Genomic DNA, 20,836 nt, shown 5'->3' with positions numbered 1-20,836 from the left:
TTTGGCAACTACAATAATTTAGTCGCTCAAAGAAACATAAAAATTCACTTTTTATCTTTGGCGACCAAAAGTTTGGTCGGCAAAAATTTAATTTCCGCGACTAAAAAAATATTTTGGTCACTGTATATATAGTTTTGGCAACTAAAATAATTTAGTCGCTAAAAAAAAATAAAAATTTACTTGTTATCTTTCGCAACCAAAATTTTGGTCGGCAAAAATTTAATTTCAGCAACTAAAAAATATTTTAGTCGTTGTATGGATAGTTTTGGCAACCAAATTATGGCTTCTGACTTTTAAAAATTTATTTTAAACTGTTTGGTTAATCTTATTTCAAACAACTTTTGATTCTAACAACTTATTTTATGTCAAAAAAGCTGATTCTGAGAAATTACTCACCTGTTGTTTCTGATTATCTGCTTCTGCTGTGGACATATTAATTCACAGTTATACTCCTAGATTTTTTTATTTTTTATTTTTTAAAAATAGAAAAAGACACAAATGGACTATAAAATATTATTATTATTTTTTATGAGAAATGTAGACGAATAATGAATAATCAAAAATAAAAGTTTAATTGAAAAGCTACTTCACAGCTTATTTAACAAACACTACTTAGCAACTTAAATCTATAATGCAACAGCTATACCAAACAGATTATCAGTTTCTAATTAAAGTCATAATCTATAATCTGTTAAGCTATAATCTATAATCTGTTTTAACAGCTACACCAAATAGGACCTACCTCATTTGGTAGGCAAATATACACTTTTGGTGACTAAAACATATTTACTCAGCAATAAAACTCAATTTTTTTTTTTGTGGGAACACATACTGCCCAATTTGAGTTCATGTTTAATTTTATTATTATTATCATTATTGTTTATTATTATAATTTTCTTTTTTATTTATTATCATTTTGGAGGGATTTTTAAATTAATTTTGTGAGGAACTCTGGAGGGATTTCAAACACACTAAAATGAGTTAGGGCTTAAATACGTCTCTCTCTCTCTCACTCTGTGACTCTCTCTCTCTCTCTTTCTCTCGCATCTGCCCTCTTTCGATTCTTTCACGCCTCTGTCTCTCTCATTCCATTACTCTCTCTCTCACGCCGATTGCCCTCCTCTTGATATTGAATCTCTGTCGCTTTGTTTCCATTGTCGTCGGGTAAGGAGCATCACTGCCATTGAGCACCACAGTCAATCCACTATTGGAGCATTACCCCAGTATGTCCTCTCTATTTTGCCTTCTCTCTGTCCCTCTCTCTGCCTCTTTTCCCCTAATATCTATCTCTCTCACTCTGTGACTCTCTCTGTCTTTGTTTTCTCTTTGACTAAAGTAATTTTGTTCTACAATGTCTCATCCACCAGGGCCTTCACCATCCCCATTTTCTAAAGCATCTTTAACTCTCCCTAAAAACAATTTGAGGTATAAATATCCCTCTCTTTCTATAAAATGATTCAAGGAACATGTAATTTATTGTTTTTCTTTTTTGGGGTTGTGAAAGCCTGAAATTCGTAACACTTAAATTTTATCCTATAGTTTCATCTTATACTTAATTTATACTGGTAGCGCCGGATAATATTCTTGAAGCTGCCTTACTGAACTTTGCTTATGTGATCTTCATCTTATACTTAATTTATACTAGTAGCGCCCGATAAAGGTTTGGAGTTTTACTGACTAATATTTCTTTAGTTGCCAAAATATAAATTTCTGCGATCAAATTGAATTTGGTCAGCAAAAGTCGAAGAGGGAAGACAAAAAAAAAAAGAGAAAAAAGTGAGGTTAGATTCTGTTGCCATGAGAGCTCTAAATGTTGTGGAGCGCAAAACTGATGCTAACAAAATCAAAACTCTTTCCGAAGTTGTAGGGGTGGCCATGTTTGGTTTGATTTTCTAAAACTTTATTCAAATTTATTTTTTTAAGACTAAAAATTAGTTTCGTAAAAAAATTTTAAAAAGAAAAACTACCTTACTTGTCAATTTTATATAATTTTACGAAGGATATGATTAGCTTGTTTGGTTTGGATTTTCAATATTCACTTTTTAGAAAATTGAATTTTTTTATTTTTCATATTTTTTTGTTTTTCACTAAATTTTATATTCTAATGTTTTTTAAAAATTTTCGATATACCAAACATAAATACACTTTAAAAGTATAATATTTGTAAAAAAAAATATTTAAAAAATTCACTGAATACTAAAATAAAACAAATTCACTGAATACTAAAATATTTTAAAAAGTCACTGTTACTTAAGTTCTGGCTACAAGAAGTTTTAGTCCTTGTATATGGGTTATTTGCCGACAACTAACCAATTTAGTCGCTATAGGTCTAAAATTTGAGAGGGAAATTACTTTTAATATTCGCGCCCTCTTCTATATTCTCTGTTTAAACAAACACAAAAGTCCTCTTCTCTCACACATCACCACCAAACCTCACCCCACCTCATCTCAGCGCAATCCCTCACCACTGTCGCTCACCGTAGCTCACCATACATTGCACATCGCCACCGCCTCAGCCGCAAATCACCACTGCCACCGCCGCAGATCACAGGTTCTCTCTCTCCCTCTCTGTCTCGGTTGCGCTCTCTATCTCGCTCTCGGTCTCTTCTCTCTCTCTCTCTCTCTCTCTCTCTCTCTCTCTCTCTTTCTCTCCCTTCCTCTATTTCCTCAACTATCAACTCTTGCTATAGGGTTTTATATGATTTATACTAAATAATTTCGTGTTGATTTCTTAAACTGGTTTGATTTCTAGAGCTTTATGGGTTTGATCTCGTAAATGGGTTTGATTTTACTGGTAAAATTTACTTTTGCCCTCTTTTTCCTTTCTCTCTCATTAGTTTCAAAGCCCTAATCCATTGATTGTGAATGTATTTGCATGTATGGCTACTCATTGATTGTGTATGTATTCTCATGTGTTATGATTGTTTGAATTGAAATTTGATTCTATGATTGCAATAGTAAAAAATTTATTGGCTTCCATTTGATGATTATTTCTCAAATTTTGGGCAATACCCCTCATTTTGCTAGTTTTCAGGAGGCTTCTCAGTCTCACTCCATGGTTTTGCTACATTTGTTTTCTTAGATCTTGTGTAGCCTTGGATTTGGTGTTAGAGTAATAGTGTAATTCTCTGAGATATATATCTGGTTTTCCTCAAGCTAATATCTTTGTTTATTGACCTACTTAAGATCTATATATTAAACATATAAGGAAGTCTAACTTATTAAGTCCTCCTATTCACACTCTCCTTTTACAGAACCCTAGAAAATAATATTGCATGTCCAGGGAGGTTTTACTTTTGGGCTTAAAAATTCAAAATGGCAACAAAGGAAGAATTGTTTTAAGACTGGGAAATATCTTTACGAAATGAATTTTTCTTAGTGAATTCACTCTCTCTCTCTCTCTCTCTCTCTCTGATTTAGTTTGATTAGATGTATGAATGTAGTAGTGTATATGCTTGTGTGTTTATAAGATTTGATTGTTTGAAGCTGTTTTATGGATTGTTGTCTTGTTATGTAAAAGTTTGATCTTTTTGACGCGTCATAATCAGAACTTTAACGGGTTATATCATGTTTGTTTTTTAGCTACTTTCAAGCCTTTTGCATAGTTTAGGATTATGATTGGATGGATTAGAAATTATTGGAACAATAAGATCCAGATCTAACATTTTAGTATGAGGTCCGTGTTTCTTATTTTTTTTAACTCACTGTATCTTTGGGAGAAAAACTCAAATCAATGAGTTTATAAGAATTAATAATTAAATTCATAAACTTTTTCACTGATCTGTAAATATTTTATACAAATCTCACTGATGTGTAATTTCCCCTAATTTATTTGTGAAGTGCATAACTTTTGTTGAGGCTGTCTTTTTATGGTAATTACATCTGCCTAGATATACAGCATACTCAATAGTGTGTTGATATCTGATTTAATCTTTGTAACAAGCAACCTTATTGGGGGATTGAATTCCCCACTTGCGACAAAGAAGGATCTTGACTTGGATCAGGGCAGAATTGTCGTATGTGGGCTTTGATTTCAATTAGTTATTGGTCCTTTTCCATTATTGTCTTTTTAACGTAATTGATGATTGAAAAAATTTCTAAGACCGTCACACTATGGGTGATTGATTATTTGCAATAAGTTTTTGCCTTGAAAGACTCCCCCTTTCTCTCTATTTCACTTCTTTTTACATACATAAAATTATTCTTAGCCCCATCTCTTGTTCTTACTCAAATCACATCTCCTGTTCTTACTCAAAAATGAATTTGAGTGAAAACTTTATTTGATATGAAACAATCCATTGAACAATCTCATATTTCAGCACAAGGTTGAGTAAAAGCTTCAGTAATGGCAAAGTCTTAAAATTTGATTCTTCCTTTACTTGGAGGTTTTACGGAATATATTTTTCTTCTTTTGCTGGGAAATATCTTTGTGTTTTTTTTTTACTTCCGTAAAACATTGTTTTATACTTCAAAGTGACTGCTTGAGCAAGAGGCAAGCTCAGTCCCAAGACTCCCTACTACCACTAACAAAACTCATAGCTGGAGTAAACTTTGTTTTTCCCCCAATGAGCTAGAAATAATTGCTATTTCTATTTTCATTTGCAAGTGACTGCTTCTCTGAAATGCATTGACATGGCCTTTTAAGTGTTCATTAGATAAAAATATCTCATAGAGGCTTTTGTTGCTCCATAATTGCATTTTTGTTGTGGTTTCTCCCTGGTGATCAAGGTGCACAGTGTCAGGGGTTTGTTTGGGTGAAAAGTTCTAGATGTTGGAATTAAGTAAGAAGACAAATTTCTGTTTGAGTTGGTTGTATGCTGTTAATGTTTAACTCTGTCAAATTCCAATTTCCCGAGCATATCATTCTCTCCGGAGTTTTACATACTTGGGAGTTAATTTTTTCTGTTTGTGTATACTTGTCATTGTATCAAAATAGAACATTGTTGAAGAAGAAAAGAACAGAAAGATCACAAGAGTACTCGATTGAATGACAAAATATTCTAAATTGTGGCAGACTGACAAAGTTACCAATATATTTTTATCTGTGATCTAATATTCTATGCGTGCGAAAGATCAGTAACTGCAACTTTATTGTAACGCCCCCAAAATAATAACAATAAACCCATCAGGTAAGACATGCATTTACATTTAAACTAACTGCATTCCTTTCATTCATTAGAATTCCAAGACATAAGTATTACATGTTAACCCCATAACAAAATGCCCTACGGGCTTACAGCTTTCCAAGTTAACACTTGGTTACAACAAAGAGTTCTAACTCGTTTACACATTAAGCCCTTGGCTTGAAATTACATGTAATACATCAACAGTAAAACGACAAAACTATGTCCGCCACTAGCCTCCCAGCTATGTCCTTGGAGGTGGCATGCTTCCTGCACCTGAAAATGATATTCCCATATAGGGTGAGCCACAGCCCAGTAGAAATACACTAAACCAACCATGGACAATGACTAAAACATTAGCAATTGATAGTTGGTCAACACTGATACAATCACATAAATAACATATTTATGTCAACGACTTACAAGTCCCAATTACTTTTCATTTTCCCTTTAACAACAGATAAGCATACTAGCTCTATCATTATTTCCACAGATATGTATAAAAACTATATCTCACATTCAGATAAGTATAAAAACTATATCCACATTCTCAACAGATATGTATATCAACAATATCCACAGATAAGCATACAAGCTATATCCACATTCTACAACAGATATGTATATCAACAATATCCACAGATAAGCATACAAGCTGTATCCACACTTCACTTCACAAAGATAAGCATATGAGCTCTATCTTCACTTCTCTAGACAAGCATATGAGCTCTGTCTACGGAGTACATCCCCTATCTCCTCCAAATACCTATCCGGTTTAGAGGTCCATCCCCTATCTTCCCCTAAACCGCGGAGTACATCCCCTATCTCCTCCTCTACACATAACGTATATAAACACATTGGTTCTATATACAATCACACAATACAAACAATTAATGTATTCTAGCAACTGTCAAGTTCCATAACACATTCCATTGATTAGTTTCAGTTTGCCTAATCAACATACATTGTCTACAACAATCTCGACTATCCTCCACCGATAGCCCAAAGCAGTTATTTCTAAAACAGAAAATAAATGCACAAATGGATATTCAATCAACATTTCATTTCCTCATTTCTCACCAATTAATTTTCCCAATTAATTAAACAATGTAATTAGGCCATTTTTTTTTCCATAATTACTATTTCAACCCTTAGGTCCCATTTTCATCAATGATTCAACAATCATTCCATTTTTCTATGCTAAACATGCAATCTAGGTTTATTATGAATAAAACCCCAACTTTTGTAAAATTACACAAAAGCCCCAAACTTTCACAAAATTACCAAACCAAGCCCAACATCTCAAAATACCAAAATTTAAAGACAAAACCCATAGAGAGGAGTAGGATATCCCTACCTCGAAGTTTTAGCCCAAAAGGAGATGAAGACTCCAAGATCAACTTGCTCCAAATCCAAACTTTTTCAGATTAAATCGAAGCTCTCAACGCCCTCTATCTTTTTAACAAAGGCCCTAGGCTAGATTCACACCCTAGGGAGATCAAATCTTAGAGAGAGTGCAAGTTTAGAGAGAGAGGGTGTCGGATTTAGGGTTTAATCAAAGAAAAGGACTGAAAAAGTGATGTTTTAGACGCTGCTGTCCGCTGATATAAAACACGCTCGCTCGAGCGAAGGATTAGTCGCTCGAGCGACCAGACACAGAAAACTCTCGCTCGAGCCAAGAAGTTCTCGATCGAGCGAAGAAAAACCCAGACCGCTCGAGCCACGAAAATCTCGCTCGAGCCAGAAACTACAACTCTCAGGTCCAGAACCGGGGCAACACTACTCTCGCTCGAGCGACAGACTCCTCGCTCGAGCGAAGGACCAAAAATCTGGGCAGCAACACTAGGCTCCCAAACACAACCAACCTGTAACAAACCTGCCCAACACATCCCATACTCAATATACAAAGTAAAAAGGATGCAAACAAGATAATAAACAACATCCAACATCCACGGACACATGTCCGGATCACTGTACAACAAGGGTAAACCCGGGATCGCTATATTTATTATGTTGTGATATCTGTGACCTAATTAATTGATTTAGTTTAGGATACTATGATCAGCACAAATGTGTGATAGCTGAGCTTCACAGTAATTATTATGTAGTTGGACCAAGGTTCAAGAAGAAATATAAATTGAGGTAGGAAGAGACAATCTGCTGAATGTAAATGTAAACTTTGGAAACTTTGTGAAAAACTTTGATTCTGCTAAATGTAAACTTTGGAAACTTTGTGAGAAACTTTGATTCTACTGAATGTAAACTTTGGAGACACTCTGCTGAATGTAATTAACTTTGATTCTTCTAGAAAAACTTTGGCTAATCCTACTATCACCAATGGATGCATATTTGCTCCAGATTAAAAAAAAAAAAAAACCTGATCATTTATTTGTATCTGGATATCCAATTGATGAAGCATATCTGGTTGACATAACCTTGAATGGACTTCCTGCAGAATTTCTGTCACTTAAGACCACAGCTCCTGCATAATTTTACTCTATTATGGGGCTTTGTATGTTGCTTCAGATACTAAGTCTTCTAATTATGATCTCAGTGTTGCTTACTCCATTACAATATATCACACTCACTCAGTTTCAAAATCAATCATCTGCTAACTCTCGAGGGAATCATAATCAGTTTCGTAGAGGAGATAATAACTCCATAGGAGGTCGATTTCGAGGAAATCCGATTCTCTAACTCAGGCCGACAATCTCAATCTTCATCTTCTTCCTCTGGTTCGTTTCTATTTTGTTAGATCTGTAGCAAGCCTAACCATACAGCTATTGATTGTTAGTTTTATATGGATGCTTCTTACAATTCTTCTACAAAATCATCCTCTCCATCCTACACTGCCTATATGGCTTCTCAGTCTGTTTCTCCTTTTACAAATTGGCATGTTGATTCTGCTGGTACTACTCATGTCACTAGGCCTAAAGCATTAGTCTCTCATCAGTGACTGTTGGTTTCTACTGCTCCTGATCCCGTTCTGATTGAGCCTCATAGTTTCTCAGATGCCATTAACACTCCAGTTTGGGCTGCCGCCGTAACTGAGGAATTTCAGGCTATCCAAAGTCAAAACACATGGATGTTGCTGCCTCTTCCTCCTGGCAAACAGCAAATTGGATGCAAATGATGCGGCCCTGAAAGCAGGTCAATTTGAGCACAGCTCCAACCAAAGCCACCTGATACCGTCCTCAATTCCAGTGGAGACATCAATACAACCTGAAAAACCAAACAGTGGGTAGAAGAACAGAGAAACAAAGTAAAAAAAAATTGAGAATAGGATCAATAACTTGAGGCAAACGTCACTGATATTTGTACTAACAAACTCAACAGTCCATAGCATAATCACTCATCAAATGAACAGGTTATAGAAACTATATATAAATCAAACCAAATATATATCCTCTCATCTGGTCCATTCATGATAATGAGGTATACCAGCAACCAGAATAAGGGCAGGACCACCTTTAAAACTATTAGATATACCTACTAAAACTTTGTTGTCTTTGTCTTGGTATTTTTGTTGCTATATGTTGCTTCTGTCTTTGTCTATTTGTTGCTGTATCATAAGCTGTGGTGGTGTGTATATTACAGCAGTTTGATTGGTTATTATGTCTTCAACATGTGTCACTTTCTTGGCCTTTTCTAGGGCCATATTGCCAGGCTATAAAACCACCAAATGATCCAATTTTTTTTCACCTACAAAATAAACGTTTAGCATGTTTAGGGTAGTTTATCTCTCTTTGACTAATATGAACGACAAAATACATACAAGCCACGTGGTGAAGATTCATTTGATTCTATGTCCTCAATATCACTTGCAAATTTACATACATGGATTAATATATATATATGAAATTAAGATGCTTCATCTATGTTCATTTCTAACTTAAATGTTTGTTAATTATCAGTCTTGATGTATATGTCTATATGCATTAAAAATTTGTGCTCATTGTGCTCTTTGGCCTTTGATTATGTTAAATTGTAATAGAATGGCTCCTGCGAAAAAGATGTGCCGTTTCCCACCACCAAAGAGGGCATTAATTGAACCATACTCATCGCAGACCGATACACCTACACCTACTCCTGAAGGTGTTGCAGCAGATGGATCTCAGACTATTGTACCATCTCCGTCTGAACAAGCTGCATTGTCAGGATCTGAGACTGTTGCACCATCTCCGTCTGAAAGTAATGCACCAGCTGCATCTGAGAGTTGTGAAGCATCTCCGTTTGAAACGAATCCACCATCTCCTCAAAGTCAACCGAGTGGCGCAGGTAATTAAATATGTTTGAGATCTGTCTTCAATTTATATATATTGTTAATATTTTGTAATTTTTAAATACATTAATAATATTATCAATTACCAGGTGCATCTTCATCAAAGCGTGTGCGGGGACCAACAGTTGGAAAAGCAACAGCAAAAAGAATTGCCAACAATAATGGAAACAAGCTGTACATTCCAATCACGGAGACATTCAATGCATTCGAAGGTGTGCTAGCGACCCCAGGATCGAATGAGATCGGCCTTCAGATTAGGAGGATGTGCCCCATTCAAGGCGTTAAGAGTTGGACTGTTGCTGAGCCAGCGACAAAAGCTGCTGTTGTACAAGCTGTCCGGGTATGATTAAATTGCTTTCATAGTCTGTGTGGATGATGGAAACAGTGCTTTTATAATGTGCATATAGGAGCTCATTTGTTTTCTTTGTTTACTTTGTTGGTTTTCGAAGCTTGAAAGCAGTGAAGAGATGAAAAGCTCATTTGTTTCAACTTGTGTCTATAAATAAGCAGCCCATTCCATCTTAGATTTTTTGGGGAGGGGGTGTCTATAAATAAGCAGCCCATTCCAACTTATTCATGAATCATGTTGGTACATGAAATTGTTTAAGGTCCCGTGGTTTCCTTTATTTTTTTGTTTGTTGATATAGCTTTTTTAAAGTTACTTACCATAAACTTCTCTTCATTATTTTATCATTCCAATGGAAGTTAAGAGCAATGCAACCTACATAAAGTACATGACATATTATTCTTGACCACATACGTAGGATAACCATTTAGTCTTTTTAGTGAGTGCCTTGTTAACCAACAGCACAATCACAGGCTCTGTGAAATTGGATTCTGCATACATGTCTGATAAACATATCATTACAGAAAATGCCGATTCAAGTAAAATTATTTTGATACCCACAACCACATGTCTATGTTTAAATCGTTATTTTTCTACGAACATAGTATACTGGTATTCCATTTAAACGATGGCAATGTATGAAGATGCGCATTATAAATGTTTGTCAGGTTGCTGCTAAATCCAGTTTAGGTGGACTGTATGGATGGTAGATGTTAAGCTTCCGTAGTCAATTTCTTAAATTGGCTTCTAATGGAAATCATCCAATTATTGGAGTAAGAGAAGTTGTAGTCAATCGTAATTTGTTTTGTAGTTCACAAAATTCATAAATTGTTGGGATAAAGCTTGTGTTCTATTGTCAATGTTACTTGGTTTCTTTAGTAATGATCTCCTATTTGTGTTACAACTTTCTGAGTCACTGTTTTTTCAATCAAGTTGTGGAGGGCCAAATCTCCTTTATATAATTCTTGAATCTGAGTCATTCCTGTTATTAGTGGAGTGTAATTTTGATGTCTGTTTTTGGGCTATGCCCATGTAAAAGAAAAAGTAATAAGCCTGGTCTTGGCTAAGAGTGATGAAAATAACAAGTGTACTTTATTTATTTGTCTCCCTTCCATGATGCAAGTGTTGTCTGCTCCCAGCTGTGTTGCTGTGGGTTCAAGTCATGTGAATTAGCCTGGTCACAAAAAAGTTGGGGGTACGACTTGCCAACTAAGTACCTCTTCTGCACTGGGTATGATGACCTTCGATCATTGATGCAGTTAATACAAATTAGTCTTCATTGTATACAAATTAGTCTTCATTGCCCCAATTCATGTACCAACATGATTCATGAATAAGTTGGTCAGCAAATTCTTTCTTCACAGATTGAACTATGAAAGTGGTGGATCATATATCATGGAAAGATTATAGGGAGTCTTGGTCATAGCTCCCTCATTTAAACTAGTATAATGACACCATTTTAAGGCTTTCGCACTATTAACATATTTGCAGCTTTCACATTACATAAGTTAAGTTACTTATTGTGTTTGTATTGATTGTAGGATAAATTTGAGATTGGGGATAATTACGAGGATAATTCACTATCCCAAAAAGTTGTGGAAAAGAAGTGTTATGTGTTATATAAAGATTGGAAGTGCAGAATGAAGAAGAAATGGGAGAAGCTTGTGGATGCGGGAATTGATCCCTATGCTCATCCATACAAAGGAGTACAATCCGATGATTGGAAGTATTTGATTGACCAAGTATGGTTGGATCCTAAAAACAAGGTATGTTATGATTTAGTTATTACTTAGTACTCTTTATCATTGTTTAACTATATATGTAACAAACCCTTATAATCTGGATTATGTAGCGTCGCTACGATGCCGGCAAACTAAATAGGAGCAAGCCACCCTACAATCATAGTAGTGGGTCGCGATCTTTTCCGACGGCGATGAGCATTGCGGTGAGATGTGTGTCATTGATTTTATTAACTTTATCCACACATATTTAATATGTTAGTGTTGATATCGGTGTTTGGCATATCACAGGTGAAGGAAAACGGTGGCTTGTTGCCAGATATTTGCAATTTCTACAAGGACACTCATCAGAACAAGAAGACAAAAGAATGGATTGATCCTATATGCTGTGATTTATATGTAACTATTCCAATCATTTGGACACTTATAGCAACTACTGTGTTTGATTTATATTAACAATAGTTATATGCCACAATTATAGGAGCAAATGACAATGGTGCGGGATGAGTCTATTGAGTCTGGAACACCGATGACACAAGAGGATATATCAAGAGTGGTGCTGGGGAAGAAGAAGGGATACTTGAGAGGTTTTGGGGTCGGACCAAAGCCCTCGTCTTGTGATGTTGGGTCGAATGTGGCATCACAAGCACGTGAGGAGCACTTGAAAAGGCTTACATCCGAGTTGGAGATACTGCGTGCGGAGCAGCAGAGTGACCGTGAGGAGCAGAAAAAAAAGGAAGGGGAGCAGCAAAAAAAGGAAGAGGAGCAACAAATAAAAGAGGCAGAGAATGCAAGACAACGTGAGGAGATGCAGATGCAGATTTTTGGACTTCAGAGCACGTTGGCGCAAGTTTTGGAAAAGCTTAATCCATCAAAGTCCCCACCATAGCTACTTATGGTAATGGGTAAGTGTGTTAACCAAATTGCATTATATTTATGCTCAAAGTCAAGGCAAATAAACGTGTTATGAGAATATTAGAGAACAAATTGTGAGGCAAAAAGGGGAAAACAACCCATTCGGGGCCAAACATTGGAAACAGCACCGAAACAAATTGGTGGTAGTTTGATGGGGAGAGAGAAGATTGTGAGTGTTTGGATCTAAGCCAAGTGAGATGAGCTTTTTCTTGATGCATGAGTTCCAAAAGTTCTTGACTTCATTGTCAGTTCTACCAGGGAGGTGTTTGGCTATCTGAGCCCATCTGTTGCCTAGAATTCTATGAACATCAATGATGATTCTCTCTTCTTGTTTAGTAAAAGAACCCCTCTTGAGATCTGGCCTCAAGTAATTTATCCACCTTAGTCTGCAACTCTTTTCGCACCTTTGCAAGCCTGCAATATCTCAACAATAAAATTAGAACAAATATTGGGTATAATGGTATTATTACATGACAATATTAAAAGTATCACCAACCAATGATGAATCTTATATTGCGGTAGTGCAGAGTTAGATTAGTGGGTGACAAATGATGTCTACTTAATCTTATTTCTGATATTTTGATTGTCCGTAACTTGTGTCACCGTTAAACTCAATATTTGTTCCAAAATCCAGTCATTGATTTCTAGAAATGACAATACTAAGTATAAAATAGATCTTGAGCAAGTCCTATAGTGCAGTGAAATAACACCAGACTCCTAGGGATCAGCCAAGCTCAGCACCTGAATTCGATTTCCTTCTTCTATCCCTCTCTTGAAATGAGACAAGAAATAACAAGTAGAATTCATACCTGCTAGTTTAGGAACAGAACTCCAACAGCCATGGCTATGGCTACTGATGTGTGTGATGAGCTTCTCATCTTCTTCAGGAGACCACAGCCCCCTCTTGACTTTCTGTTTGCTGCAACAATGATGGCCCATCTTAGCCCTTCACTACCCAACTTATTAGCACAACTCATTGTCTATATATATATATATATAATTATTGTGCCCTTGTGGGGTGCTTTTATTTCCTTCTCCTAATAATCATAAAAAAATATCAATCTTTTTCTACATACAGAAGTTTCTGTAAACTTCAGCTTTGTTATAACTTCTAAATGTGATGTAGATGAAGTGTGCTTCATTTTATATTAATATATTTATGAACATAGTTTTTACATGAGAGAGAGAGAGAGAGAAATGTGATGGAAAATTAACTTGGGATGTACTCATGAGAGGAGAGAGGACCACAGGGGTCTCATTGAGTGTTTTGGCAGTTTCCAAACCTTTTGTCCTCCTCTCAACCATTGCTCTCAACTTGGTTAACACTCTTCTTTAATCAAAGAAGAGATAATATTCCCATCACACACACAATTTGTTGACATAGTATGTACAGATGCTACCCTTCAATAAGCAACATCCTGAAAACCAATCAATTGCAACTTAGAAAATGTCCACAAGACCCATCAGCAGCTTAGCTTCAAACCCTTCACAACCCTTGACTCCCAAAAACACTTTGTCTTACCTGAATGCAAAATAAGTAGCATAAAAAATATGAGTTGAAGGTAAGTGTTTTAATTTTTTGTTTGGTGTTGGTAATATGCTTCTGATGATATGGGTTTGTTGTTTTGCTGGAGCTTGTGTTGATAATCACAACCTCGTATCTTCCACTCCGCTCTCACACTTACCCTTCTCCAAATAAAAGTTCAACCAAAGCATATAGACTATTCAGAAGTAGAAAGACTATTTTAACTTAGTTTCCATTGTTGAAGCATAGGTCAATATTGGCATATTGTGGAACAATAGTTATAATTGATATATACATATGAATGATGTTTAATTTACAAAATGGTATTGATTGTCATTTAATTTGTTAATGTTTCCTTTACTTTCCATGTAGAAAAAATATTTTTTGTCCAATTTTACAATAAAGTTATGTGCAAATATTTTTAACCAAAAGTTACCTGACATTATTTCTCATTTTCTTTGGTATAGATGGATGATCTCGTGCACAAAGCTAAATTGTACAGGACTAATTGGCACTATAAGCATTTTTGGAAGGAATATATATTTTTGAATAGATGTGTATGGAAAATATTTGGGAGGAGTAGTAGTTATATTTTTTGGATGAATGTGTATGAAAAATATTTAGATAGACTACTAGTGTGTATATTTTTTGATAGCTGAGCATGGATAACAATTTAAAACATAATAACAACTAGTTGTTATGTTTTAAATTGTTATGCTAGATGGATGTGACTTGGATAATTATATAGATTACAAGTGGATTTTTAATTGGAGGAATATGTATCTTTGAAATTACTTGTGGATGAAAGTTTATAATAGTTGATGACTTTCATTAAACAAGTTTAGGCTTGGATGATTTATATTTTGTCGATTGTTCATGATTCAGTTGATTTGAATGAAGCTTGCAAATTACATATTATATTGAATGGATTGGATGAATTATTATGAATTACATGTTTGTTTTGTTGGATGTTGGCGACCAAATGTTGATCTTGTTTTTTTTGTTTTGGCGACCAATTGATTAGTTGGGAAAGATAACTAATACTTTTGCCGACAAAATAATTAGTCGTTAAAATCATTAATTTTGGCGACTAAAAAGGAATTTGTCGCTAATAGGTCAATTGCCGACTAAAGTTTTAGTTGCGCAAACATTCTTTTTCGCGACTAACATATTTGGTGGTGGAATGTGACAATTGCCGACCAAACGTTTTTGGTCGTGGAATGTGCCATTTGCCGACCAAACTTGTTAGTCGTGGAATGTGACAATTGGCAACCAAATTTTTTGGTTGTGGAAACGGGCCTCAGTTGCCGACCAAACTATTTGGTCGTTAAATGTGCGAATTGGCGACTAACATATTTGGTCGGGAAAAATATGACTTTTCGCGACTAAAATGTTTTAGCTACTAAATGGATTGGTCGCAGTAATTATATATTTAGCGACCAAAAATTTAGTCGGCAAATATGACTTTTCGCGACTAAAATGTTTTAGCTACTAAATGGATTAGTCGGAGTAATTATATATTTAGCGACCAAAAATTTAGTCGGCAAATATGACTTTTCGCGACTAAAATGTTTTAGTTACTAAATGGATTAGTCGGAGTAATTATATATTTAGCGACCAAAAATTTAGTCGGCAAATATGACTTTTCGCGACTAAAATGTTTTAGCTACTAAATGGATTAGTCGGAGTAATTATATATTTAGCGACCAAAAATTTAGTCGGCAAATATGACTTTTCGCGACTAAAAAGTTTTAGCTACTAAATGGATTAGTCGCAGTAATTATATATTTAGCGACCAAAAATTTAGTCGGCAAATATGACTTTTTCGCGACTAAAAAACTTTTTAGTTGCTAATTACTTTCCGCGACCCTCAATTGGCGACCAAAGTGGCGACCAAAAAAATTAGTCGCGGATGACTTTTGCCGACTAAAAATGGACTTTTGCCGACTAAATTTTTAGTCGGCAAAAGTGTTAATTCTTGTAGTGATAACTTCCTTCAACCTCTACTTCATGCTCCATGTTCTCCATTTTGTTCTCCATCATCTTTCCACATTTCATAACTTCTCATAACCTCCAAATGAGTAGGAGGGTGCCACATGTCCTGCAATTTATATAAATAATAAATAATAAAAATTGCAGATTTATGGTGCCAACAATAGTTACCAATGTCAATTTATCTTTATTTTTTGCATGAATATTATGCTTAACAAGTCCTAAAAGGTGAATGGTTCGGATTATTGAAATTAATTTCAAAATAGGCCTACTTACTAAAGTAAAATACTCTCTCAAGTTGAGATGACAACTTAAGATAAACTAAACCCTTTTCAAATAACTCACATTTTTTTCTCAGTAATATTACAAACCAAGACTTAACTACCTAGAAATTACCAATAATTATCATCTTGTAGTTCAAATGTATTCTACATATGGACTTCACACTACACAAATTTTACCTACTAATAAAATAAATCTGAATTTTAATTTTATCACTTTAAATTCTAAATTTTTGATTTGTTTTCAATCTAATGCTTCATTTGTTTTGGCGAAAAAAATTTTTTTGAAAAAAGTTTTCTTATATTTGGTTACGTCTTTTAAATTAATGTAATAATGGTTGCATTAGTGGTAGTGGTAGTGGTGGTGGTAGTGGCAATGGTAGGGTGGAGGTGGCAGTGGGGTGATAGAGGTGGCGGTGGTAGTGTGGCGATAGTGGTGATGGTGGCAACAACGGTGATGATGGTAGTTGTGGTTGCGGAAGTGGTAGAGGTGATGGCAGTGGTAGTAATGTAGTAGTATTGAAAAAACTTTGGTTTGAAAAATATTTTTCACCTTTTAAAGTGGAAAGCAATTTCCGCCCAAATAGGCTTATTTTTTATTAACCGTAGAAGGTATTTTCTATTGACTTTTATTTTCTGTTGTACCAAACAACAAAAAATGCAGAAAACATTTTTTGAAAAATGTTTTCCGCTCAAACAAATGGAGCATTACACCATTTGCCTATTTCGGTTAATTAAAATCGATAGAAAATTTGTATTTTAGTTATTAAACTTAGGTCTCTTTTGGCAAAGAGGTTAAAAGCACTTTTTTTAGCTTTTTGACTTTTTTGGATCACATCACACCTCTACCTTTTTATACGTTTTTTTTTTTAAATCCAAAAAAATTCAAAAGGTCAACTTTTAACCTACTTTCCAGAATATTCTATTTACACACCATCAATTCTCTCAATACACACCATTACTTAATTCATATCAATAATATTTTGAACTTTTGATTGTTCACTCAACACACACCATAATACTACTCTTTTAACTTAACCCACACAACACAATACACACCCAAATACTAGATAATGTACACACCATCCAAGTTGAAAAGACAATAAGGTCCAAAATACAATTCACAGTAATTTTAAATTGCTATATCTTTATCCCTCTTTCATTGATATATGTTGAATCTATGGAAGCAATGAAAGAGCAAACAGTGAGAACCAAACTGTGGGCTGAAATTTTAAGGTGACGAAGCAATCGGTGTAGTATTCTGTAAAAAATTAAAGGGAAAAAAAAAACAGTTTTAGTATTGTTCATAAATACAGTGTTAAAAAACTTAAAATGTTCATAAATTTATATTTGAACTAAACCAAAATGTTCAATTTTTTATGTATAAATGTTTGATACTTGTTCAACTTTAATAATATGAACAAAATGATTCTGTTCAAATATAAATAATTGAACATTTTAATGTTCAACTCTGCGTGTGCACGAAACGAATAAGCCATGGTTGTAAAGATGAATATCGTCTTTTGTTCCAAATCAATATGAATAAGATAAAAAATAAAAAATAAAAAGTAAACTGACATTTTCATTACGGTTTTGTTCCAAATCAATGTCATCCATAGTATATAAATCTTTAAAATCAATTGATTTCAATGTTTTAAAACCCTAAATCTTCCAAAACAATAATATTTTGAGCTTGAAAAAGAATAGAAAAGAAATTTGTTCTAGGTGATGGTGTACATAGAGATATTTATGTTTTCATAGGGAAATTATTCATTACTTCCGAAGCACCACGTGGCCTTACTCCAAACCAATCACCAATTACTTAGCCACATGTTGTTCCTCCATCCTCAACATAAATTGCAGGCCCTTACGCCTCTCCACCAATCAAAACCTTATAGAGCACCACGTGAGATAATCACCCGTTTTCATATGTGAATTGCTGAAATGAGTACATAACCCATATTGTCCTTAATAGTCATTTTACTTAAGGATATTATTGTCATATAAATTCAATAGTTAAATGGTGTGCACTGAGAGGATTGTTAGTGTGTAAATAGAATTACCATAAAAAAAAGTATTTTGCATATTTTATGTATGGAAGAGTTACTGATAAATCCTATATGTTGGAATTATGTTCCAGTTAGTCCCATATTTTTTTTTTTTTTTTGGTGATCCATTTAGTCCTTTTGGATGTATAATGACTCATTTGTCATTATTATCTCCTCAATTGTTACTGTTTGTTAGAGTATTACATTTGAAAAAAGTACACTAACGAATTTTTTGTGTTACATTGGAGTGTTACGTTTGGAGTGATCTTTTTTAGTGTGTTATATTGGAGTGTTACTTTTTGGGAAAGTACACTAAAGAGTTTTGTGTGTGTGTGTGTGTTACATTTGGAGTGTTACATTGGAGTGACAGAAACATGATCCAAAGATTGGATCCAACTTTCCTAAGATTTCATCCCCCAATGAAGAAGGACAGAAACGTTTGCCAAATCATACCAAAATTCAAAATAGGATCTCACGGTAAGGTTGTCAAAATAAACAGGGCCTATAAGTGTATTAGAAAATCCATGGGATTTATTAGAGTAATGGATTCTCATATGAGACTTTCTGATAATTTTCCCTTTATGTATACTTAGAACAAGAACAAAAGAAGTAAGAGGGTGGTGACGATGGGAGGTGTAAGGTGGTGAGGGACTAGGTGGAGGCAGTTGGCGATAAGAGGCTGGTTGGTAGAGAAGGAACAACAACAGTAGTGGGCTAGTAGAGGTGTGTAGCTGGTTTTTCGTGTTGCATAGATAAGGCATCCCTTACCTTCTATGGGATGCTTTCCTTTTATAGAGGTATAGAGGTGGATGTGATATTAGTTTGGTAGATGTTTATTTTGTGGGCTTTCTTATTGGTCTTGGCCCATTCTTAAAACTAATTTGGGTTGAACCCAAGTGAGTCACAATTTTTTAGGCTACCACACCTATCTATCCCCATATTTAGATCTAATTGTCCCCATTTTCTAAAATTTGTAATTTAAAAGTAATTTAAAATATACAGATAAGCATATAAGTTATTATTTTTAATTCATAAATTTATTATATTTTTTAATTAAATTTTTTTTAAAGTCCACATAGAAGCATATTATATCCTATTTTTTTTCTTTTTTTTGGGGGGTAAAATTTCATATTAAATATCGATCTTACTTAGAAGACCTCAAAAAAAAGAATCCATATTGCTCTTGTTTAAAAGATCTTGAAAACGAATCTTTAAATATCAATTTTATTAAAAATTGTTAGGATTTTGTAATTGGTAATTCCGTTTGACAAAATTCCTTTCAGTTGTAAATTTATTCGCTCTTTTTTTTCAGTGAGGCTATGAGTGTTTAGGTGCAAATCTAACCTGAATTGTGCATATGTAGAGGAGTTTGTGATCTTGAGGTTTACAAGTTTGCCACTTCACTAATTATGTACAGGGATCGAGCTGTTTGACCGCTCAAGCGGATAAAAGAATCATCCAATTTTTTTGCAAAGTGTCTGAACTTTTGGGAAGAAAGTTTTACTGCTCGAGTGGTGAAAGTTGCGCTTGAGCAGTCAGCTTATATGTTTTGTACCGCCTTTACTCACACCGCTCAAGCAGTGAAATGTGCCCTCGAGCAGTCTGCGCGATCCTATTTTCTATAAAGTGCGTTGTTCGTTGTTTGCCGTCCAGATTTTCAAAGAGGAAGAAAAACAAAGTGTTTTATATTGGAGGCCTTTTTATTTGAGTTTCTTTGGTGTATAGAAGGTGATCGATTGATTAACGAACTTTAGATTGTCGAACATCAAGGGTTGTTATTATTGTTTTGTTCACAAAAGAGAGAGTGATTCTTCAGTGAATTCCAAGGCACTTGGGCCTGAAGCTTTTGTGGATTCCAAAGTGGCTCATCATCGTGAATTCAACATCAACGTTATGGATTCAATATTGGGCAAGACAATTCCAAGGTGAAGATAGTGGTGGAAGAGGCACATAGGAGTCGATTCAATTTGGGCGTATATTCGCTAGGTAATTGAGGGTATACTTGTTTAATTCATTTTTGTCTTCTTAGTGGATTGTTTTGTGATTTTGGCTCGTGGTTTTTTTTTAATCACAATTGGAGGCGCTCTAATTGTGGTTTTTTCACATTAAATCATTATATTGATTGTTTGATTGGGATTATTATTTACGCTGTGTTTGGTTGAGAGATTTGGGAAGGGATTTGGAAGGAGAAAAGGAAAAGGTAGGTGAAATGTGAATAAAATATACCTATATTTCACCTAGTTTCACACACATTTTCTCTTTCCTTTTCCAAATCCCCCAACTAAACAAAGTGTTATTGTTTAAAAATTTAAACATAATCACAAATAAATATCGAGAATTTTTATATTTTTCAAAAATGAAAATGTAGAACTCATGTTATGAAATTTCAAAGTTTTTAAGTATAAAACAAGCACAGTGGTATTGCATTTCTTTATGACTTTAAAAGTTTAGTGCGTGAAGTAATTACCACAAAAGTTTAAAAACTATATTTATGGTCTGAGTTTTCTATTTAATACTTTTTTTTTATTTAAACATAATTTTTAATATACTTATTAAGTAATTATGAAGTCACAATTCAATATAAA

General features: G+C 34.5%; 1 protein-coding gene across 1 annotated transcript; it reads left to right on the top strand.

The window, feature by feature from the left end:
- The first annotated feature begins 9,130 nt into the window (after positions 1-9,130).
- On the top strand, positions 9,131-14,605 carry LOC145790091 (uncharacterized). Its single transcript, XM_082867937.1, has 3 exons — positions 9,131-9,401; positions 9,495-9,745; positions 14,398-14,605. Exons 1-3 carry the CDS (start codon positions 9,137-9,139, stop codon positions 14,587-14,589), a joined length of 708 nt encoding a protein of 235 aa, XP_082724063.1. The 5' UTR covers positions 9,131-9,136; the 3' UTR covers positions 14,590-14,605.
- Positions 14,606-20,836: the final 6,231 nt, after the last annotated feature.

This window comes from Camellia sinensis, chromosome 5 (genome assembly GCF_055761805.1).
Source record: "Camellia sinensis isolate YWXY chromosome 5, ASM5576180v1, whole genome shotgun sequence".
In the NCBI taxonomy this organism is placed as follows: Eukaryota; Viridiplantae; Streptophyta; class Magnoliopsida; order Ericales; family Theaceae; genus Camellia; species Camellia sinensis.
This window is presented reverse-complemented; position numbering and strand designations above follow the sequence as displayed.

Bases quoted from the DNA above. Each gene is read 5' to 3' on its own strand.
- LOC145790091 (XM_082867937.1), top strand. From the start codon at position 9,137: ATGTGCCGTTTCCCACCACCAAAGAGGGCATTAATTGAACCATACTCA. The intron at 9,402-9,494 runs GTAATTAAATAT...ATCAATTACCAG, and splicing joins AAGTCAACCGAGTGGCGCAG to GTGCATCTTCATCAAAGCGT. The intron at 9,746-14,397 runs GTATGATTAAAT...TCTTTGGTATAG, and splicing joins CTGTTGTACAAGCTGTCCGG to ATGGATGATCTCGTGCACAA.